The sequence below is a fragment of the Callospermophilus lateralis genome, chromosome 1, assembly GCF_048772815.1.
Source record: "Callospermophilus lateralis isolate mCalLat2 chromosome 1, mCalLat2.hap1, whole genome shotgun sequence".
Lineage (NCBI taxonomy): Eukaryota > Metazoa > Chordata > Mammalia > Rodentia > Sciuridae > Callospermophilus > Callospermophilus lateralis.
In genome coordinates this window covers 30,784,819-30,810,202 of record NC_135305.1, presented here as the reverse complement: position 1 = coordinate 30,810,202, position 25,384 = coordinate 30,784,819, and the positions used below count along the sequence as shown (strand labels likewise).

The window sequence follows — 25,384 nt, the reverse complement described above, 5'->3', positions numbered from 1 at the left end:
AGAAATGCATTCTTACTAGCAACTTGAAACTTGAAGAAGTATTTATGGGAAAAAAAATAATCAAGGCTCTAAATAAAACTACTTTTAGAGTTGACTTTACGTTATGTACAGGGCATAACCATGAATCCTTCACAAACCACAGATTCTATTTGCTTATGTCCAGTGAGGTGACTTCTTTGTGGATGCTTGCATGGCAATACTCAGCAGTTCTATTGATGGCACACACTGTCAAAAATCAACCTGAATTGCTCTGATTTCTTAGAATTCCTTTATTTCAGTCCTGATATACAAAACTTGCTCCAGAACTTTTTAATAGCGCCTCAAGGCCAGTGATCTGTTTGACAGGAGAGACAATGGGACATGCAGTTGCAACTGTGTCAGAAGAATATTGTTCCTACTTATGTGTATTTTATTTAGGGTGTCTTGGGATATCGATCCTCTTCGAGTCAAGAAGACAGAAAAGGAAAATATAAGTTGTTATGGAGGCTATATTAATTTAAACCTTTGTTACTTTTATATTTTTATAGGACAAGGAGGGATCTTCAAAAAACAAAAATGAAGTTGCCAATGACATTCCGGTGCCTGGCACTGTTCGTTCTTCTGAATGTAAGTAAAACAGAATTATTCTAAATTATCAAGAATGCCAAATAGGGAAGAATGTTTGTGTGTGATCGAATTGGCATGTGCAAGGATAGGCATTCTTCTAAACTATCAATTAAAAATATTTCATTAACAAATCTTCTTCCTGAACTTTCACTAATTTAGATTAGTGCCATTGTTTTCCCAGAAATTTGAGTTTTGTCTATTTACAAAATTTCATGTTCAATTGAAACACCTCTGTATTATCTTGGAAATAAGCATGAAGGTTGACGACGTTCTCGTATAAAATGTTTTTTCTGTTTGACACGTGTATTTGAGACATAGTTTCATGGCTGTTCAGTACTTTTAAAACATCTGATCTCCATCAGTCTGGTTATTCACTTCAAATATATATCTCATCAAAAACTAAGAATCTTCAAGTCTTTACATACCACTGTCAATCCATAACTTTCTCTAGCCTTTTAAAACATGTTTAATTTGTGTCATTTTATATTGTTTTTTCCTTAAAAATGCAGCTAATTAGAAGTATAATTGTTTTAGAAAACACTATCAATGTCTAGTGGGTTAATAACATTGTTAACCCACAGTCACATCAGTTTCAATAGCACATGAGAAGGAGAAAGGTGAATTCCATGTAAATCATTCTGGAGTTGTCTCAGTCCTTACTCTTTCCACCACATCAGAATAACATGTGTCAATGAACTGGCAGTAGAGATCCCATAGGATCTCATACTATGATACTGACGCAAGCTAAACTTGTCCAGGGTTCCAGGATTTCCATTATTCATCAGTGCGAGATTGCAGGCTTACAAGTCCACCTAAACTGCTTCTCTTTACATTATTTAAGAAAAAAATATTACTAGTGTTCCATAGATGTTAATTTAATTTGTAAGAGAATTTTTATTTTGTAACATTATACTTCAAATGAATGGTTTACAGGGATGATTGTTAATGCAACCCTTTTATGCCTTTTTGGATAATGGGCATAGTTTATTATATCAGACTATCCAATTATTTTAACCTATTAAATATTTCTTTAGATAAGTTACAGTATAAATTTCTTAAAGTAATCCAGTTTCTAGAAGTGTACATTACTTCATGTCATTGGAAATCTAAGAAAAATACAAAAGAATATTGTAAACTAATAGAATAGTTTATCTTGTTGATAAATGTCCAAGCCCTATGTGCTATTGTGTATATGCAGAATAATGGTATATATTATTCATAAATTTATGGTTATTTTTAATATCCCAATTAAATCCTATGTCATAGCATATATGTGAATATTTCTAAATAATTTGTACCATAAAGTTTATAATTATATTGGACATGGTAGAAGAAAAACTAAAGAAATCACTAAATATTAAACAAAATACATTAAACTATAGATTATTTGAGTGTGTTAAAAAACTAAAACACTGGGCTGGGGTTGTGGCTCAGCTGTAGAGCACTAGCCTAGAACATGGGAGGCCCTGGGTTTGCACCTCAGCACCACATAAAAATAAGTAAAATAAAGGTATTGTGTCTAATTACAACTAAAAAAATAAATATTTTTTTAAAAAAACTAAAACATAATTTTATTATCTTACAACTTAAATAATGAAAAAATTGCATATATTTATATGAGTTATAGATGGAAATATTTTATGGTTTGGAGGCATTTCTTGACCAGCAACATAAGTAAGCACAGTACTTTATGCTCTCTCTGCTGTATTTGGATTATATATGTCATCTGGAGAATATTTTAATAAAACAAAATTCTACAAGACTCTAATTTTAAAAAAATCACTAAATGAATATCAGGAAGATCAGTAGAATAGAAGGAAGGGAGCAAGGTATTTAAAGGCAAGGAGGAGAGTACTGGGGACTGAATCAGAACAAATTATATTCTGTGCTTTTATAATTATACCAAAATTAACTCTGTTGTCATGTTTAACTAAAAAGAACCAATAAAAAATAAGTTCATAAACTGCATACAGATAAAAAATAGCATACAGATAAAAAAATTTTCTTCCAAAGATTCATTGTGTTCCACATTGGTAATTTAAAAATGGCAGTGGTCTTAATCCACTTAATAACTTTTTACATAATACACTGTTGTGAAAAACCACTTCCAGTGTATGTATTAAATTCTACCAACTGTTTTCCACATGGTCTTTTTAAAGTATCGTTCTGGGCCATCACCTTCCCTTTGGTGATGTCTTCCCCATTAACCAAATCCATGCATTTTCTCTTCCTTCTCTGAGGTAATGTAACAGGGTTTGGATAGGAGTTGATAGATTGTGAGCACTCAAAAAAAATGTTATCGATGTGGATGGATAACAACAATGATGAGGACATAGAAAAACTAGGTGGGAGCATTTAGTTCTTGTGATTTGTTTACTTAGCTGTATTTCCCTAGAAAGTACATAGGACACCAACTAGGCATCTGATCCTACCTGGAAGAACCAGGTACAACATTGTATATTTTACAAGACTGTATTTCCTCCTTTGTTATTTTGAAAAGTTTAACTGAAAACTCCAAATAATTATAACATGTACCTTACAAATATTTAGGATGATGACATAGATCTACTGTTGTTTACATCAATTTGTGGATCCTTGATTCAAGTTCTCTTTATTACTAAATATTGTTTGCATTGTATAAATGTATGAGGTCACATGATAATTCAATACATGTTTACAGTATTTAATGGTCAAATCAGCATACTTAACATTTCCATCTCCTTAAACATTAAAAAATTTATTATCACATGTGCTTTTTAGAGCAGTTCTGCCCATGTCAATCAATAGGAAACGTTCCCTTCAGCACTGTAGCTTGGGCTTGAGCCATTGCAGAGATGGCACATTTTTCAAAGTTCCAGACTAAATAGCACTATAACTATTCTGTCTATGTACTTCTAGAAACTACCTTTAACCCAAAACAGACTGATGTCTGATATATAAGTAAGAATTGCCTCCACATGTGGCCATTTCAAAGCAGATTACTTTCCTCTCTCTGATTAGTGTGAATGAAACCTAGAATGTAAGCTCCATGAGGGCAGGGACCTTATCAGTCTTGTTCACTGTTAAATTTCCAGAACCCAGAATGGGGTCTGGAGTGTGGGAGGCACTTCAAGTATTTATTCACCAAAAGAACCAATGAGGGTCAGCTGCTGATTGCTGGTGGCAGCTTGGCTGTTGGATGTGTGGCGTCATTTACTTGAACCTTTAGAAGTGACATCAAATATCCAGCAGCTAAACTGCCACGGGGGACAACAGTTAAGAGGGAGATTGTTAGTTTGTTTAAGAATCATGTGAGATTGTTTATAGGCAAAATTCGAACATTAGTCTTTTCTCAAACAAGCAATATACCCTTAAGGTAGCATTTCTATCTTCATTTAGGCATAGAATCATATATTTATTTAAATCTCTCAAACATATAACATACATAACAGTTGTGATAAGTAGAATATTTTTTTAGCTTTCACATTACGTGATCATTCTAATTACAACTGGTATTATTTTGACTCTTTACTGCTAAAAATAATACTACCTCACTAACAATTTTTATTTTTATGAAGTTATCAGAAAAAACTTAATATTTTTAAAGAATTTTATAAAATTTGTTACTTTATGGATATATATACACATATATGTTGTAATTGAAAAGATAATGCTGGAAAGAAAATCAACTTTTTATAATCACATACATAATTGTGCATCTATATCTTTTTATCTATTCATCATCTATCCATCCATATATTTATCCATCCATCATCTATTCATCCATCTACCTATCCATCCATATATTTATTTATCCTTATATCCATTCATCTATCTACCATCCATCTAGCCATCTATCAATTCATCTACCCATCCATCTAGACATCTATCCATTCATCTACCTATCCATTCATATATTTATCTATCAATCTATCAATTCATCTATCTATCCACCATCATCTACATATCCATCTACCCATCCATATATCCATCTATTCATCATCTACCTATTCATCTACCCATCCATCTATCATCTATTCATCATCTACCTATCCATCCATTTATCTATCCATCTAACTCTCTAGCTATCTATTTATATATCCCTTCATCTAACCATCCATCTATTCATCTGTTCATCCATATATCCATCCACTTATATATCTATTCATTTATCTCTTTATTTATCTATTCATCTATCTATCCATAAATAGAATGCCACAATTTTTATGTTATTTTAGGAACTCATAAAGACATTCAGCTACCATTGGGAACATTCCATCTTCATGGCTCAAACATGGACCAGCCCAGAAGCAGACTGAGATTGCTATGGCTCATCTAACAACAAAGATTCTGATTTTCATTCCTTCAGTGTTGAAACAATCTCTACTGAACCAGGCTCCAAACCAAGTTCACTGGAGTTTGTTTCAATATTGCAAGAATGATAAGATTGAAACTACTGTCATCGACATGATCTACACCTACTCTTATTCAGATGTTCATATGTCCACTGTTACTGATGTTAAAATGAATTAAATCAAATAAAGATGTAATTGAAAATATAAGTATTGAGTGTTTCACTTAATATCTTTGTACAAACAATTTTCCATGGCTTCAGTGAATTTGCAGCTAGTTCTGGAACATATTTTAATTGGTTGTCAGCCATTTAAAGACAGAATTCAGAATGTTACTTCTAGAAAGAAAGCCAACCTTAAGGAAAATAGTTCCTAATGTCTAAAATATCTAATATATAGGACAAGATATATATGTATGTATGTTTATATATGTTTATGTACATACATATACACATATATTTGGTGATCCATATTCTAATTTTATTTGAAAAAGCTGAGAAGTTAGTCCAGAAATTAATAATATATCAAATGAGAATTTTCATATTAATTGAAGAATTTAAGAATTGAGGCACAAAAGAAGTATCTAAAATAAATGCACATGCCATTAATATCTCTATTGTAAGGACACCCTGATGCTTCCTTTCTTTGATGGTTCCATCATATTTAGTTGAATTTTTAAAACACACACAAACACATACACACAACACTCAGAAATGTAAGATAATTAAATACAAAAAGAACTCATAACATGGAATATTTTCAGTGTACTCTTTTTTAAAGTTTCAGAAATGATATTCCAATTCATAATGGAATATTTCAGAGTTTTATGACTGGTGATTATTTTATATTCACAATTTCTGTTAGAATATTTTGTAGTGCTGGTCTTTGTTTGCTAAATTGTAAGCTCCATGAGAGCAGGATCCACATTTGTTTTATTCAGCACTGTATCTTCAATGTTTGACTTACCAAGTTCAGTGGGTGTTTTCTGACAAGTTAACCTGAAAGCCAGTGAGAAAAGTCATATGTCAACATAATTAGGTTCAACTACATGAGTAAAGGGTTTGCACATATGTAAAAATGTTGTGGGTTTATTGATTTCTCTTCTGTCATAAATTCAAGAGACATTAAAAACAGAAGTAGCCTATTTAAAGAGTAGTGTCAACTTAATTCACAGTGAATGTCCACTTAGCAGCTATAACAGTAATAAGTGTTCATCCTCTTCTCTTTGCAAGCAACTTTTGAGTACCAGAGGGCATCTACAAACCAGTTCCAAAATAGGACTTACCTTCTTCCCTCCCTCCCTCTACCAAGGTTTTCCTTTTGGGATTCCTTCCTTTCTCGGGAACTACCATTTGTTCATTTACATAGTAGGCTAAACATTCAGGCTCTTTGACTGTGGCCACTTTCCATTACTTAGACTCACACATCTTTATTATTTCAGGAGATGCTGAGAGTTGTATTCTCCATCTATCAATGGACTCAGTCCAGGCCTTTAACTTCCCAGTTCCCCTCCCAGTTCCAATCTGTGGACACTGAAGCCTGCCATGTGGATTACACTAAAATTCTCCTTTTACAGCCTTCACTGATCAAAAACCTATAAAATATATTTTATTTTACATCATGTTTTGACAATATTATCTAAAAAAGTATTAAGCTTTTCAAGTACCAGGCATTTTGTATTTGTTTTCTTGTTTATTCTCACCATACCCATAGAAGTTAAATATTACTACAAATGCAACTTAGACCTGGAGAGGTTGCTAATCTGCTCAAAATGACAGTACAAGATAGTTCTTTTTTTTTTTTTTTTTTTTTTGGTACCATCAGACTCCTTAATCCCATTTCTTACTTAAAGTTAAATGAGTTCCCCTTCAGGCAGTGTGGCTCTATTCCAGTGTTTCACATGTGCTGTTTCCTACCTCTGGATTCTTGCACATTCCCTTCCCTTCACCTTTAAGCCCTTCTATTTTTTTCTCTGCCTAAACAGACACTACATATCTCAAGGTCCAGTTCAGATTCTGCCATGTATCTGTGACCACCCCTAATTTGCTCCATACCCTCTCCTTGTTCAGAATTTCAATTGTATTTTGTATCACACAGCTTAGCATGTAGTGATGAGCTCACACAGAAGATATAGGATGACACCCACTGGAAAAGAGTGAGGCTTCACAAGAGTAACCTGGGTGCACAGGTCAACTTAATGGCAACAGGTTTCATTTTAGAGACTAGGGAATACAGGAGAGAACAGTAGACTATTTTTGCTATTAATACACATGGGAAAACTTCAACCTAGGAATAATTTAGACAGAATAAGGTCAAATAAACATGTGCTATATTGTATGTGATAGAAAGCAATATTCTGAACTTCAGGAAAAGGAAAGTCAGTGTAGACTAAAGTTTCTAGATTTTCTAAAAACAAAACAAAATATAGATATGCAGGGTGTAAATTTTTTTTAAAAAATCAGATTCAAGCACCACAAAGAATATCAGTCATAGTCACAAAGAAATTGAACTTCATATAAACACAAGTTGGGGTGATATGACACACAGTGATCTTTTCATACAAACACATAAACTTTGATAACCAGAGAGTTGTGATGGTGATGGAGATTAACCAGAGCTGAACAAAACTCATGTCAACCTGTATTGAAAATGCAAGTATGCCAATATAAATATTTAAAAATTAAATTGATTTTCATCAAAAAAAATTGAATAGTCCTGTGTAGGTCATGTGCTAATGAAACCAATTTAAAAAGATTAAAGTCAGTTATCAAAGGGATAACTTTGTTCTATGGAATACATGGCAGATTTCTGGCAGCATTCACAACCTAAGCACAATCAAAAATTCATCTGAAAAAAATGTCCAATAAATGAAGCATCTTATTTTACTGTCTAGTTTTAAATAACATGATCCATGATTCTTAAGAATTCCAAAGAAGGCAAAGTTGATTTATTTTGGGCAATTTTCTGAAATCATGTTATGTACTTTGTTTACTTCTAAACTTTACCATGATCAGAGAATTAAAACAATCCTAGATGCTAGAGAGATGTGTGCGTGTGTGTGGGTGCTATCCATTTTCAACAATGAATAGATACTGGTACAAATATAGAATTTGTAGCTAGAATTTGTGTAGGAAATGTAAATACACTTTTTAGCTATAAAGCAAAAATATTCTACCTGGAGGAGATCAGGAATAAGTGTTGCTTTTGGAAGGAATAGTAAGGTATTTTCAGACTCTTTGGTTATCTCATTTGTGTGTCCACGCATCTCTTCTCTCTACAAGTAACTGATTTTCCTTTTAATACAGCACCCAACTCCAATTCTTCCTGCCTATTCCAATCTCACTGATCCAACAACTATGACTGAGCCATACCTGTATATCATAGGCCGCCAGAGGATGATGGATGCCCAGTACAAATGCTATGACCGCATGCAGAATATGCCACCATACGAAGGAGAAGGTAAAGAGAAGATATATGTGAACATATGTTTGAAATATCATTAAAGACTTGTTTTCTTCCATGGGTGGAGATGTGGTAGATAATTTAAATTTAATACACCAGAAGTTTCCACACTGTGGGTATCTTTATGTGTTTCACATGAGATATGCCTATCGCTTCTCAACTTCATCTGGCTTCTTTTTGGTTAGCATCTGCCTGCAGGATGAAATCACTACAGTAACTCTGGATTCAATCCTGGCAAGCAGGACAATACAGGATTAAGTGAGGGAGGGGAAGAGGAAAATGACAAGAACAGGAAGTGGAAGGTGGTGGGCAGAGAATTTGCCTTAGGTGGAGCCTGTCAAACACTCTTCTTGGGCTGGGGTTGTAGCTCAGTGGTGGAGCACTTGCCTCACATACAAGTGCGAGGCCCTGGGTTTGATCCTCAGCACCACATAAAAATAAATATTGTGTCCAACTACAACTAAAACAATATTTTTTAAAAAGAACACTCTTATTTGGCTTAATTAGGCATAGGGTTTTTTCCCTGTCAATTGGTTGGCAATCCATGCTCGCTCTTATCCCTTTCTACCCCAAGTTCCCAGGAGAATTAGAAAAACCACATCTTCTCAGCAAACATGATTTCTCTATCACCTTCTCTAGAATGTTCTATGTGACTGCTGAAACATTTTCAGGGCTCAGCATATTCAATTTGCTGTAGAAGGCCCAGAAGAAAATAAAAGAGAGGTTGTTCAAACATTAGAACACCCATTTAAATTCTTTCCCATGCCTCCTAAAACATTTGAAAAAATTCAACAAGACCTTGTACAACCGTATGCATTTTAAGACAACCGTACTTGTCAAGGGGGGAAATGGTTAAATATACTCTACAGCTACACATGGTTTCCTTCCAAATGGTTAAAGTTCATGGTTCCTATTTTTAGCATTTCCTTTAAACAGAAAAATAAAATCCAAGTCAATTAAAGACAAGTATATGTTATTCTTTTGTCTGTGGTAGTTTCAGTGTTTATCAAGAATTGAAAGGACATTAGATGCAACTCTATCCAAAGGCAAAATTATTTCTTTAAAAGAAATGAGACAAAACACACACACACACACACACACACCCCAAAACCCTGTTATTTTCAGAGACCAACTGAGTGCAATCTGTTTCACTTTAGTCTTAGTCACCTTGGGAGGTTGAATTTTTGTTCTATGATCATTGTATTTTTAAAAAAAAAAAAAAAACTGTTTTGAGAACTACCTTCAAAGCCTGAGACTCATTCTTTCGAATACCTTTATAGAGGCACATTTTCCTGTAAGAAACCACTTGGAGCCAATGTAGATGAATACATAAAGTGATCAAAATGAGAATTATTTCAGTTAGTAACAAAGTATAATTCTAAGATAATAAGACTTTTAAAATGTGATTCACTAACTGACTGTAAGTGCAAATCCAATAGGAATTTTGAACAATTCCAACACCCTTGGATTAAGAATATCACTACTCAAGGTAACCCTTTGAAGGTTAATAGTTAGTAAGATCTTTATGTTCTAAAGCCATATTGATGTTTACAAGCAAAGCTTTATCCAGGTATGAACTTGCAAATACTTTCACAAGAGTTCCTCCTAGTATTTCTAAAAGTTTTTTAAAGGACAGCTTCTGAAGGAAAGGTTAAATGCATAATACACGTATTTCTTTTAAGGAACAGAGTAAACCCAACAAAAATGTAAATTCCATTAATAATACGTAAAGTGAATATCTTTTATGCTGCTGTCACTGTTTTTAACATTTCCCTATCCAGTGGATTCCAGAATGAGATATGCTTAATTATCTATGCATAGAAAAATCCTACTAAGCATTCCACAGTTTTTAATTACTTTCAATTGTATGTTACTCTTCTAATTTAAGTCCGGCCCCCCAAATAAGACATTGGGTTGTGAGAACCAGACTACTATGCATAAAATTCAGTATCTCTTGTCAATTCCTAGAATTTAATGTTTATAAATAAATAAATGTACTATTTAAAGAGAAGATTTATTAGATGCAATATGCTGATAAGCTTTATAAAATTTATTCATCGAAATTTATTTCAAATTTTTAAAAATTAATTGGTGTCATGAATTTTTTTCAAGTAATGGTGTCTTACTGAGTTTTTCTTCAAATCCTTATGTTGATAGTGGTAGAAAAACAGCCTACCGCACAAGAATTGCAAGGCCTGCAAACCTAGATCCACTTTCCTGGTTGGATATTTTAGAGAATAACATTTTAGGAGGTGAATAACTTATTAATACATCTCAAAACCATTTGATTTAACAACGAACCTATGTCTTAGATTTATCTCACTTACCATTAAATAAATGGAGAGCAGAGTTAAATGCAGTCTTTGCGTTCACTTTCTTTTTGATAAGTTCAGTTGTGGAAACTCTTACAAAGTAGGACTAGAACCTTGCCTTTCAGACAGTGAAATAATTTAGACACAGATATTTTAAGCTATTTGAAACTTTATTTCCATGACAGTGACTGATTCATTTGAAATGTGGGCCATCATGACCACAGCAGTGGGATCAGCTACATGTAGGATTGCCCTGAGACCACTCTTCTCTCTTCATTTTAAGTTCATTTAATAAATTAATAGATATTAATTTCTTTCTAAATGCCCAGGTCCGTACTGCAACCGCACCTGGGATGGCTGGATGTGCTGGGACGACACTCCGGCTGGAATGATGACCTCCCAGTACTGCCCCAATTACTTTCCGGATTTTGACCCCACAGGTAAAATATATATTTTGGTTATGAAGCTTTTGGAGTTTACATAGATCAAAAATTTTAATCACATATAAAATATATCTATCTAGTCATACTCCAAGTTTTATTACATTTTGAAGAGTTTCCATAATTAAAATATTATTCAGGCTGTACAAATACTGCAAGTTGTGTTTATTTTTTAAATCATATTGCTGGCTATGAAGGCATATTGGTATTACATTCTGGTTTATAAAATTTTCTCAAAAACTTTATAAAAGTTTTATCTAAATGTGGGTTTTAAAATTTTTTTTTGATTTTCACATTCAGTAATTTATGCAAAATCTTGATGTAGAGTTTGCATACACTGGGATGGTATGATGTACACAATGGAAATTCTAAACAACCTTGAAAATATTTAAATGTCTAATAGCTATAGACATCAAATTTCTGTTCCAACCTCAGATTATTGAAATATGCTCAATAAGTAAGACTGATAGTGCAATAATTGATTAAACGGAAACCCAACTCTGAACTTAGGACCAACAATGACAGCTGACAGATATGTTAAGTAAATGAGTGCCACTGAATTCACTTTAGTTGTAAAAGCTACATATGAATGCTCTTCATTAAATACCAAAATATTCAATGAGTATAAAAATATCAACATTATTTTCAAAATATCTCCTTTACCTAACCCTCTCTATATAATTAGGCACAACAGTTTAGAAAATCAGTTGAGAACTGTTATTTCTCAGTCTTCATATCAACTCATGCAGATTGAAATACTTCCAGAACTTTTGAGGCTTCAATCTTGTCACCCTGCATGGTTAGGAATCAAGCTGGGATGCTAAAGCAGGGAGAAGGTCTAGGAGGAGAAGATTCCAAAGGAGAAGTTTCCAAGTATATTGAGAAATTGAAGGGCTGAAGTCACATGTTTCTGAATTGTCAGGTATTCATAAGCAGGTTGGAGGTGTGTACCAGAATTAGTGCTCAGGAGCAATGCAGAAGAATGTAGAAGAGTATTGACAGCATCACTCCAGAGACTAAGCAGATGGATGGAAGTAGAAACTGGGACTGGATAGATGATAGTAGGAAGTAAACGATTCTCTGCTTAACTGAGAAGCTGGGAAATTTAAAAAAATAAAAATAAAATAGAAAAAGATCTCCATGCCAAATATCACCCAGAGATTCTGATTTAATGGGAGTAGATATTGGGAGTAGAAGTACAGCCTGGACATCAGGAGTTTTGAAAAGTTCTGCTGAAATTCAATGTAGAGCCAAGATGGGAAACCAGGGGGACAATTAAAGTCCAGGTAAGAAGGTGGTCAGAGCCAGGGAGGCTCATCCAAGTGCCCAGGTAGCTGTGCCCATGGGAGGCAGAGTATGACCTCAGAAGAGGCTGATATATTTCTAGAAAACAGGGAGGCATCAGAGGGTGGGAGAAGGCAGCCACCCAGCTCCAGGTACTGTTGCTGACAGGCCAGAAAAATCCTGTCCCAAGAAACTAGAAAGAAATATGTCCTGCTAAAATAAATCTGGAACAAAGATCCTAGAAGGGGGATGAGAATGTTAGTTATAAAAGAGGCCCAGATGCTGAAACTAGATGGGATCAGTTACAGATGCAATCTGTTAAGTCCCTTTGAAAGGGTGAGACTCTTTTCCTGAAAGCAAAATGTTCACTTTACTGGTTCAAAGGACATTAAGGGGCTATAGAATCCCAACTAGAGCAGAGAAATGAGTCCAATCCTGGACAAGGTTTGGAAGACATTATTTGCATCTTCCTTCAAGGGAATATCTGATTTGTTCCTGAAACCACAAAGTTCCACCTAAGCATGGCAGGGTAATAGAATTAGAATTAGAGGGGGCTTCTTTTAAAACCAGTGTCAGCCAGCCACTTCTGGGAATTCCTATTTTGATGGAAGAATTGAGATGTGAAAAAAGAAGGGGCTCTGTCCAGTGCCCTAACTCAAAGCTACATTCCTACCAACTCTAAGTAAATTCTACTTAATGATAATCCTTTGGTTCTTTATTGAGTCTTCCCAATAAATGATGCTTCATTAATCTTGATTTGACAACTACATTAGAGGTAATTTGATTGGCATAAAGCACCATTCTGCAATTGAGGCTACTAGACCAGTTCCAAAGTGGCAGCAGGCTCCTGCCAAAGTGACTATAAATATTGACTAAAAGGCAAGGTTTTGATCAGCAAAATAGAGATTTCCAGGCACAGATCCATCTTTTCAGCCTTGTTTTTAGATGGAACCCTCTCAGTTGGGAGATAAATCCATTTTCACAAACTACCTAGTAAAAATGTCTATATTCAACAAACAAATTATTTAGGATTTTATTATTGCTCTAAAAGCTACATCTTAATGATGTACAAAAAAATTTAATAAAATGTCAGTCATTTCATTTTGGAAAAAGTGCCTGGTGAAAGACAGATAAATAGTGAAAGAGGAAAGATCAGTATTGAAATTCAGAAAAAGATGACAGTGTATAGGAAGATGCTAATAAAGCAAAATTCAACAGAGGCACTTAAGGCCCTGCACTTGGAGTCAAGCAATCAACAGTGCCAACAAGGTCAACATACGGTTTAGGACAGGGCTGCTCAACCCTCATTCCTTTAGAATTGGTCTTGAGGTCTATCCATGAATGGAATGGACTTCTTCAGGAGAATACCCCTCCTTTTGAACACAGTAGTTTCCCCCCTTCTTGCTACATAACAAACATTGCTACAGAGCTAATTTCTAACAATAATAGTAAAGGTAAAATATTGCCATTAAAATCACTTTTTTAAAATTCCAACTACACTTGGAATGATCACCATCAACAATTAGCATTAGCAAAATCATGAATAAATTTTTATAACAATGGTGGAGATTTGTAATGTGCTAATTACAAATTCACTAACTAGCACCTAAAGAGGTTTAAAGAAGCAAATAGTAAAGGTAAAAGCTATGAATCCCAATATGCATTGTAAAGTGAAGAGAGACAAATAAAAAAATATCTTTTTCAGAGGTGGAAAAATGACCTCTTGCTGTAACCCCCCTTAGTTTGGGATTTCTGTTGGATTTAACCATATGAAATTGCAAACATTTGACCATTTGACCCACAATTTCATATAGTCAGTCTTATAAAAATATTACAAATAAATGAAGAAAGATACGGTCTCCCTGTTCTCATATATTTCCCATTTATAAGCAGAAATCTGTCTGCTAAAACATATGAATTAGAGTATGGGTAGCACTTTGGAGGCCAGCAGACTTGGATTTAAATCTTGGATCAATCCTGGATTAATGACCTTTTCAAATTCTGTAACCCCTCCCCATCTGCCTCTAGTTAGTACATTGGAAATGGCAACCTCTGCTTCCCAAGGCTCCGCTGAAGATAAAATGAGACAACACATATTAAAATACTTTATATAACCCATAATCCATATGAACTCTACGGACTGATGATCACATTCAAGTTCTGCAGATGATTAGCACTTTGAAATAGCTTGTAAGCTGTAACTTACTATTCTTTTTCCCTTGGGATTTTGAGGTATTAATGTTTTGATTATTATGTTTCATTAACAGAAAGGGTCACCAAATACTGTGATGAAAACGGGGTTTGGTTCAAACATCCCCACAACAATCGAACCTGGACCAACTATACCCTGTGTAACGCGTTCACTCCTGAGAAGCTGCAGGTGGGTTCTGTTTCAAATTTCAGTACTGGATGAGAATGCCATTATTTATGTGGAAATGGGTATATAACTTTAAAATACCTGCTACTCAGAAGCCAAATGATTTTTATGGAAGGAAATCAGTGGCGACCTATAAATTAGGCTTTCTATGAAGTAGCATTAGAGAAAATGACAATTCCCTTCTTAGTTTTTAATCTCAATGGTACCTCCAAGAACATATGGAATCCGGCAATTTGTGACAAAGCAGATAGTATCCATGAAACAGATGATGAGATCCCCTCTGATGCCAGAAACTAGGCACTCTCCTGTAATCCCAGAGACTCAGGAGGCTGAGGCAGGAGAATTGCCAGTTCAAGGCCAGCCTCAACAACTTAGGAAGGCCCTAAGCAATTTTAGCAAGACTCCAAACAATCTAATGAGCCCCCTCCCATATATATGTATGACCTGGGGATGTGGTTCAGTGGTTAAATACCCCTGGGTTCAATCTCTTACCAAAAAAAATTAATAATAATAATAATAATAGTAGTAGTAGTAGTCGTAGTTATACAAAGCCTTCTTAGAAAAATAGCCAGGAAATTAATTTCTGGGAGAAAAGACAGGAGCCAAATATTTTTTTTCTCAAAAATATTCCTCAGTCCCTCCCAGTAAGTTCTCTAAAGTTTTTATCAGCTCCAATTAATAAATCAACTATTCCAATTTTATCATCATTACCTGTAAGGATAGGATAAGAAGTGCCATTAGGAGAATTGTATCAGCAATAAAAATGTCAATCAATGTAAATGCCTGGTCAAGTGGAACAACAGATATAATTCAGGAGAAGTAGGTTAATCTGTATTGAAATTCCTGGAGCCTTGAAAGGTGATAATTGTTTGAGGACAGTAATCATACCCATAACTAAATGAAGGTCTCTGCATGCATTGAGAACATTTTAGCAGAATTAGTGTTTCAATCTCAGACCCTTTACAAGGCAAGTGACAAGAATCAAAATGCTCAAGATACATAAATGTCACATTTTCTCCCAAAATTCATAAAATTTCATAGAAATTATCCTTCTTATCTATATTATATTGCATTAATACCATGGTGAACACACTGTAGAAGGAACTTCAGACAAGAAGTCAAGAGATTAAAATACAAATACAAAATTATACACAAATTTTTCCTCATTAAGAAAAACAGCAAGTAAAAACAAAATCCCCAGTTCCAATAGATCTAGGTCTTCTTCAATTGTAATGGATAAAACTAAGTAATTTCAAAAGCTAGCATCAAAATTGTGTGTGTGTGTGTGTGTGTTAAAGAGAGAGAGAGAGAGAGACACTAAAAGAAAGGCAGAAACAGAGGGAGAGAAACAGTGAAAGACAGAAAAGCCAGAGAGTTGGATGACCAGCTCAATCTCTCCTTTCTGAGAGATAGCCAGGTAAGTACAGAACATCAAATTATGAGAAAAGGAAAGATTATGAATAACCAGTAAAAAGATGCTATGATATTATGCATTTCATGAAAGAACTCATTAATATTCTTGAGAACCAACATGACACTAGGAGAGAATAAAAATGAACCACGATTATGGAAACATAGAATTAACAAATGACCATCAAGGAAAAGACTTCATATTCTTCAACCAACTAAATACTAAAGATATCCTTCTTTTTTTCAAATTTATTTTATTTTTTAAAATTGATATATATTAAATTGTATGTACTTTAATCCTGGGTTAAATACAGGTACAGAAAAATCTGCCATCGTACTCTCTTCTTTCTCTGTGTATTCCTAGTGCCAAGAGTCAGGAGAATTTGTAGATTATTAATCTGCCATTTTGTAGGGTAGACATACCCACTGTCTGTAAGACCCTAGAAGTTAAACCCTACCAGGATCTCTTCCTCAGCTTCAGGGTAATCATTTTCATGCACTTAATATTACTTCAACAGTATATTTTTGAATGAGATTTAATTCACCTCAAGGAACTTTCTTTGAAAATAGGTCAATTGATTTCTATAAAATCATATGAATAAACATAAAAATAATTTTATTTGCTGAAGTATTGTTCTGATGTTTTTAGATGGTTTTAAAGAAGGAAAACTATGCTGACTTGTATCCAGAAACAGAAACTCTTGCCCCCTCCCTGAACTCATTCGTTCATCTCTCTGTTCCAGAACGCGTACTCTCTGTACTACCTGGCTATCGTGGGTCACTCTTTGTCCATTTTCACCTTGGTGATTTCCCTGGGGATCTTTGTGTTCTTCAGGTGAGTATATTTACAACATCTGCTTTTTATTTTCTTCTCGAAGATACTGGAATAAGTGGCAAATTCTGTAAGAGTGGGGCTGGGGGAAGGTCTCCTACAAATCATGAAAGACAGGCACCATTGGTAGTGATGAAGTAGCCAAAATATCAAATGCTTTTGAACTCTAACTTTGGGAGAACAAGATGGATTCATTATCATTTTCAAAGGCAATATGCCTCCTTCCCCAAATAAGACAGGCCTGTGAACCCAGGAGGACCCTGTGGTAATATGGAAAGGTTCCATTTACCCTGGCTGCAGTTACATTAAATACTGAGCAGAGGCTCCTCTACCTTCTCCAATCCCTGCTCTACTATACAGAGGCCATGGCCATAGGTTCAAATGCACCCTGCCTAGTTATGAGCTGTATCAAAAGTGGATTTTCCATGACTGGTGAGGCCATGATAGTGGTTAATCACAGAGGAGGGCAAGTCCTGAGTCTCTCTTTATGCCTTAACCCACTCAACCAGAATTGAAGTTGGTGGAAGAAGATGGCTCTTTGTCCAGAATTAACATTCTTTCTCCTTGCAAACCTACTATTTTCAACCACATCCATCTTCTAAGACACTGTGAGGAATAATATTCTCGTGAGGGTTTTTATTCTAAGGTTTTGTCTATTAAACTTAATTGCATTATCTATGGCAAAGTGATTAGGTTGGTATACATGCAGATTTTACAATAATGGAGAATATGTTGAGTCCTTCTTCATCGTGTGTTTGACAAAGTAACATGACTACATTGGGCTGTTTCTTAAATTTGGCATCCTTTCTTTAACTCAAGGCATGTGGCACTACATTGCCCTTTCATGAGAATTCTAATTTTTACACTAAAGCAACAATTCCTTCTACTTAGACTTATATACCCTTTTATGTGCAAACTTTGGATTTTCTTGTATTCTAGATAATTAGATTGATTAGGAAAAATCTTGATACTCCATTCTCCATTATATGAATAAGGTAGGGCTAAATGTGCATAAATTATGTGACATGAAAATTCTATAGAATTCCCAGCAGGCAGGAGGGCTGCTTATGTTTTCCATGCAGAAAACTTCCTTATCAGAATTTCCTACTGCTGTTACACTAGTTGAGATAATAGCCAGCAAGCTCTGAAGCAACTTGGATGCAATAACCTATAGACATGGTCTGGCAATTGCCATCTGCTAGAACACTTCAGCTAAAACCCCAGAAGAATGAAATTCAGAGATATGTTAGCCTATGTGAGAATAAGGCATAAAAAAACACATCAGAGCATGTCTTTGCAAAACCCAGCTCAAATATGTTTTTCTTTAGTCTTTATGTGTGAACAATTGTATCAGAAAGCACAATGTGAGAAAATACACAAGGAACAACTTGAATACTTGAAGGTGTCTTGTCATCATCTTTAGATGAATATAAACAGGAACTTTTCAAATAACTAGACATTTCAATTAGAAACTATTAACTATGTTTGCATCACAGCAATCCTTCATGAAAATAAGGCTCCCATAACATAGCCCTTTAGCTGATTTTATGAATTATATTCACAAATGTAGGTTTAAAATAGACCACCCATATATTTTTTGTAAGTGAATTACAGTTCATAAATCTCTTAGAAATGGAAATAAATTAGATGGAATGATACAGTATCTAAACTAGTATCTGACACATAAAAAGTGTAATATGAGTTAGGCTCAGTGGGCAGAGGCAGGAGGATTGAGAGTTTAAAGCCAGTCTCAGCAATTTAGTGAGTCTCTAAGCAACTCAGTGATACTGTTTCTAAATAAAATATTTTTGAAAAGGGCTGGGGATGTGGCTCAGTAGTTAAGCATCCCTGGGTTTAATCCCTGGTACAAAAAAAAAACCACCAGTGAAATATGTGTTTGATATCATTATTATTACTATCACCATAATTATTATTGGTAGTAATAATAGTTGTAGTGGTATGGCAAACCCCTAAGCTCAGATTCCAGATAATCCTTTATACTTAAAAGATGTGCCACACAATTAAATATAGTCACCTATATATAGAATAACAAAAGCTTAATTTGATTTTTGTTAAAATGTTATCATGATAGTACTAAAGAAAATTAAACAAATGGGAGAATAATCAACTCTGTACACATCCTTAGCACAACTGTTACTTTTTTCTTGGTCATTTTAAAAATCTTTGTCCATATCATAGTCAAGATTCTTATATTGCCTAGCTCAGTGATACATGCATACCTGTTATCCCAGCAACTTGGGATTCTGAGGCAAGGAGGATCATAAGTTCAAGTCAAGCCTCAGCAACTTAGTGAGAATGTGTCTCAAAGTAAAAACCATAAAAGGTTGGGTATGTAGCTCAGTGATAAAGTGCCCCTGGGTTCAATTTCCAGCACACACACACACACACACACACACACACACACACAAAGTGACTAAAGAAAAAGTAAACAGACAATAAGCTCCTACCACAAATGGCTTAACAGAAGACTGATAAAGCAGAAAGACATGAGGTATTAATTGCTAGAATTAGAAGAGTATTTTCAATTATAATGATCAGAACACAGCAAAGTAATCACCATAGCATGATTAATTTTGGAATGTCTGCTCATTTTTCAATGGCTCTTCACCATGGTGAATAAATACATCATCTTGACTCTCACATAACTTTGATTAAAAAGTCTGCTTCTAAAAGCCTACTTTTTAAGCTTTTTAAAAAATATAACAAAAAGAAAAATCCCAAATTTGTAGCTATGCAACTAATACGTGGACCAGGACTTTAAAGGTAATGGCAAGGGGTGTTTTAGGGTTTTTTTGTATCTCCATTCACTTAAACAAGTTATGAGATCTGAGAGTAGAACCAGCAAAGAAAACGAGAATGTTCTTTCAATTATTATTCTTACATCAAGCCACAGAAGATGAGTGTTTAAAAGTGTGGCACATGGTTGGGAGGCTGAGGCAGGCAGGTTGCAAGTTCAAGGTCAGCCTCAGCAACTTAGTGAGAGCTTGTCTCAAAAAATAAAGAGAACTGAGGTTGTGGTTCAGTGGTAAGGTGTCCTTGAGTTTAATCCCCATTACAGGGGGAAAAAAACACATGAGTAAATTAGAATATTTAACCCAGAGTAAAATGATACTGCTCTAACCCTAGTGGGGAGGGTCAGAGGGAGGACCAGAGATCATCTGTGAGGCATATTGTTCTATTGTCTCTATTTCAAGAAGCCATCAGTCAACAACTTAAATCTGGGGAGGAAAACCAAGTACTAACAAGTATACTAATTTATAATCTAAATCTAATAATACAAAGATATAAACTGAAATAGCTGACTCTCCAGGGCAGCCACACAGGAGAAGAATGAGAAATGTAGTTCACAAATGGGGAGATGTCAAATATTCAAATTCAAAATAATGAGATACAATTTTTATACTTGTTCTCAATGGTCTCCTAAAAATGCCCAAACTAAAAATGTTAAATACGTCTGTTTTCTTAAAAATGAAGTGTGTTCCTGGCTTTTCTAATTTTTTCTTATATTCGTATTTCAAAAATAATAAAAGTTATCGTGAAGTAGAAAGTAATTCTGACCTATCACTGGAACTTATCTTTTAATTAGCAGAATTTTCACAGGAATTTTTTTTCCAAACAATTAACATCACCCATAAGATGTTTATCATACTTTACAATCTAAGTGTTCATCATTTATTTACTTAAATACCGTTATTGATGTGAAAAATCAATGATCAATTATCCGTCTCTTGCTTAATTCTGCATTCTTGTGGTATTTTGCAAAATTTGAACAGTTAGTTGCATAAAACTTTCATGAAACCAAAGTGAGAAGTTATGCAGCTTCCCTTGGTGGACTAGTTCATTCATAATCATCCCATGAAATCTCACTCTGAGGTCCTCAGAACTCTTGAAATGCACCTTACAGAGTCCATCAAAAGGAGAAACCCTGCAGGTGTCCTCCAGCCAGCAGGCTAAGGAGGCCTGCAGGAGAATTCAAAGTTACTGACCATACAGGAGGCCATGGAACTGCCAATACTTCACTAAAAATCTTGGGCTCTTACTCAGAATGAGGCCATTAAAGCATGCCCCTGATCTTAATGTGATTTTATTCTTAGTCTTCAGGGAAAAGGAAAAGGCAGGGGAGCTACGTAACCCTGAAACAAATAAAAATCATGCTTTGTTATTTTAAAAGAAGAAAACAAAACCTCTGTGTCTTCTACAATCTAGAGGAAACTGAGTTTCAGTGATTTAATTAATAAAAAGGGCAATAAAACTTTTATAACTGTATGAAAGTTTATATAACATTCATCACGGTATAGAGGTTATTTCTAGTCCAACAGTTAAAGATAGAAAACAGCCACTTTAGCATGCTATTTGGTTTAGGATGTTTGCAAGGAAAATAAGAACAATAATAAGGAGAAGAATTAAATATAAACATCAAATTAGTTCACCAAGACTTCTCACTACTAGATGCTAATAGTACATATCAACAATAGAACTAAGATGTAGAAACCCTTAGGGAAAACTGATTTGGGAAAATTACGTAAGTGCACATTTACGTGAGTTTGGTTCTTGACCATTTTCGGCAATTTTTTAATAAATCCACTTATTTCTCAAGTTTTACTTACAATTTATCAATTTGCACACTTAAATACTTATACAGCTCATGTGCTCTCTCAAGAGAGGCATAATAGAACATTCATTAGCATCCATTGTGACTGATCAGTACTCATACCTTCTAGTTGTTAAATATTTAAAATATTTACTACTCTTGCCCAAAAGGCTTTAGAAATATATATTGAAAGACAGGGAGTGTCTTTATTGCATGTCAAAAAGCATAGGGAGTAACATAGGTCAAAAATGGTAGCTTCCACTGGGGCATCCAGAAGGAACACTGGTTCCTTTACCACCAACTCAGCATTTCCTGCTTTTCATTTCACACCTACATTCTGGGTGGACAGACAAGTCTTTATCTTGTGTGGTGTCCACCATTATATGTCTCTGACTGCCTTCCTGCTCCTCCAGAGAGAACACTCAATTGAAGGCATCAAGGATAGCTTACTTTCTTCCAACCCAGGCACTGGCATGTTAGGGACAGTCAAGATAACTGTTGGTCAGACCATGACATCTTGTTCACCACAGAACAGTAGCAATAGGAAAAGAAGCAAGCATTACGATTAAAAGGGGGAATTCTTGATAAGGGATTTTGTGCTATATCTAAAAGTAGAAAGTTCCTAATCAGGAAAGACATACATATGATCTGTTATGCAATTATGCATTATTGCCCTCATCTCTTGCCCTTAATTCGCACGTCCATTGTGAAGAAGGTACAATAACTAGGTAAAGGGGAACAAAGTCAGACTGGAAGATGCAACTTGGGCTTATAGCAATTATAGAAATGAAATTCCTAACTCATGTTTTCCCATGGACTAGTAAATCCATACAAACTTTTCCTTGTTTCATTATTGGCTATTCCTTGTTTGCTTTGAATGTGACTCTAATTACAGACTTATGTAGGATTGATACCAAAACTGATTTAAGTAATCTGCAAAACTCCAGGCAAATATTAAATGCCTCTCATACAGCCACAAGCTCTCAAAAAGTACACATGCATATGCCGATAGAGTACTAATAACATGAAACAAATTCTTTGTGAAAGAGTTATACCAGATAAACTATAACCATGAAAATGACTTTTTGATTTAGCTTTAAAATATGGCATTTTGAGATTCAAAGTCAAGAACACTTATTTCTTCGTCACATTTGAAATGACACCACAGTTTAGCCCAGACAGCAGATAATGGTATCTTGTCCTCCCACTATTGGAGAATCTGTAGTACTTATGGTTCCCTGTCACTCAAATTAACAAGCAGTGTTCTGTCCATCTAAATGCCTATTTTTTTTTTTATCAAGGGAATATAGTATAACATCAGGTTTATGCAATTTCTACTTAAGACATTTCAGATCTGACAAGAAAATGTTATCAGCTGCTCTTACATTCACTCAAGCAACAGGATTTTTGCATTACAATTCTTATGCTAAATTCAGTTCATCTTCTCCAACATCCTATGCCTCTTCTTCAGAACACTTATCACAATAAGAGTAAATAAGCAACTATGTTGCATATAAGGTCCTTGAAGTCAGAAGCTTTCTATTTGTGCACTGATATATCCTCTGCCTCTACTAGAAGTTCTGGATCATATTGAGTACACAGTAACTCAATTGTTAATTAATTTTGATAAATTTAAAGTACCGTTAACCCGCTTCAAAAAGATGAGTGTAAATGTCATCAAGCAATGTAATAAAAAATTTTTAAACTCAATAAACAGAAATCATGCTTGAACTTTTAAGAAACAGAAACTCATTATTAGCCATAGTCTCCCTTTGGAGGCTAGCAGTTTATCTAGTTTTAAACCATCATTTTCTCTACTTTCTCAATGAGAAGTGTGTATGGGTTCTTATGTAGGTATATGCACATGTATACGGATTTATACATATATATTTATATATTAAATATTGTTTTAATCAGCCTTTCTCACTTCTGTGACTAAAGGACCCAACCAGAAAAACTGTAGAGGAGGAAAAGTTTGAGGGCTTACGTACGGTTTCACAAGTCTCAGCCCATAGACAGCCAGCTCCTTCACTTTGGAGTGGCTCAAGGTGAGGCAGAACATCATGGAGGAAGAGTGTGGTGGAGGAAAGCAGCTCACATGGTGAACAGGAAGCAGAGAGAAGGACTCCACCCTCCAGATACAAAATATATACCCCATAGGCACGCCTCTAATGGAACCACTTCCCCCAGCTACACCCACCTGCCTCCACTTAGACTCAGTTAATCCCATCGGGGATTAATTAACTAATTACATTAAAGCTAAAGAACAATTGTTTCTCCTCCAAACTCAATTGCATTGTCTCACACGTGAGCTTTTGGGGGACATCAAATCTAAATGATAACTACATATGAGCTAGTGTTGAACAATAAGATGATGTCCAATATTAGTTAGTTTAACAACTTAAGAATTTGGTAAATGTTCACTATGATACAAAGTATGAGATATGAAGTATTCTAACATTTAATATAATTCTTTGATGTACTGAAAAATTGTTTAGTGGTCACAGCTCAAGCAAAATTGTTGTTATATATTTTTAATTAAACCATGAGTCTTAAGTCCTGAGATGTGTCAGTGTTCTAGGATTATGAAACAATTTCCTTGTACACAACTCCATGCTAGTGGGAGGAAAAGAGAAAATAATAGGCAATATCAGGAGGTGATGAGTGTTAAGAAGAAAAATAAAGCAGGGACTCAAGGGCAAGAGTAAGCAGCAGGTAGAGGAAATATCTTTTGTTCAGGGGCCTTTGGTTTCCACAGAGAATGCAGCTAATGAAGTCCCTTAAGCCAGTGCTATGCATCAACAGATTATTGAACTCTGCCCAATCTAAAGAAAGCCAGGCCCAGGAGCAGCAGACCTTCCTCCTGCTTTTCCTTCTAGACAATGTCAGTTGTCATAGCTAAACCAGACTGAATGCCATGAGGAAACCACAGATATTTACTCCTAATGAGCAGAATTATTGAACACAATTATGACTACATGGAAGGTGGCAGGTCACAGGTTCAACAGCACTGAGTCCAACAGTTGCAAGATGGAAGAGTTTATGTTGTATAAATGGGTGCAGTGTTTCACACAATTTTTTATTCTTTTGAAAGCCTTAAATTTGCAACCTGTCTTTAGGATTATTGTCAAATCAAGCAAGTTTGGTTTAATTTTGCTGCCAAGTAAAGTAATCCCTCACAGTGTGTGGGGGGCTGGGAGGGTAAGTTCTTCTCTAAGCCCCATCTTTACCATAGGCTGCCTTCTGGACATAAAGTTCTATATTCTAATACTGCCCAATAAGTGACAAATTCTAAACTATTATTCATTAACTACTAATATGTGTGCTTCCTGAGAAGTTGAAAAGTATATCTGCAGTCATCCAAACACGGTCTCACAGAGGTCCTTATTACTTACTCTTACTTTTGACTACAAATTATTGACAATTCACTTTCCTTTGAGTTGTGAATGTAGGAAAGCATTGTAAGTAAATCCAGACCGTCTGATATTTCATTTTTCCCCCAGATTTCTTTTTCAAAATTCCTGGCTTCTAACTTTATTCCATGAACTTGTTTTAGGAGTAGCTACTCTGAGGAGTAACTGCAGGTTTTAAACTTTCACAATGTAAATACATTATACTAATCTTTTTGGCTGGGTGAAATATATTAAATAAAGGATGTCTATTGACCTACAATTCTTATTCCAATTTTCTTTCTACCATGACACAGGCTGTCTTCATT

At 34.9% G+C, this 25,384-nt stretch overlaps 1 protein-coding gene across 2 annotated transcripts in view; it reads left to right on the top strand.

Annotated features, from left to right (window-relative positions):
- Window positions 1-537: 537 nt before the first annotated feature.
- The window catches only part of Calcr (calcitonin receptor), a 45,592-nt gene continuing 20,745 nt past the window's right edge, over window positions 538-25,384 (top strand). Inside the window, exons 1-7 of one of the 2 annotated variants that reach the window (XM_076861217.2) lie at window positions 541-606; window positions 8,243-8,396; window positions 11,041-11,151; window positions 14,703-14,815; window positions 16,966-17,057; window positions 21,450-21,465; window positions 25,096-25,127. In XM_076861217.2, coding sequence (XP_076717332.2) covers window positions 556-606; window positions 8,243-8,396; window positions 11,041-11,151; window positions 14,703-14,815; window positions 16,966-17,057; window positions 21,450-21,465; window positions 25,096-25,127 — 569 coding nt within the window. In that variant the 5' untranslated portion in view covers window positions 541-555. Of the gene's footprint in view, window positions 607-8,242; window positions 8,397-11,040; window positions 11,152-14,702; window positions 14,816-16,965; window positions 17,058-21,449; window positions 21,466-25,095; window positions 25,128-25,384 lie in introns of both variants that reach the window. The other variant, XM_076861226.2, reaches the window with a different exon arrangement.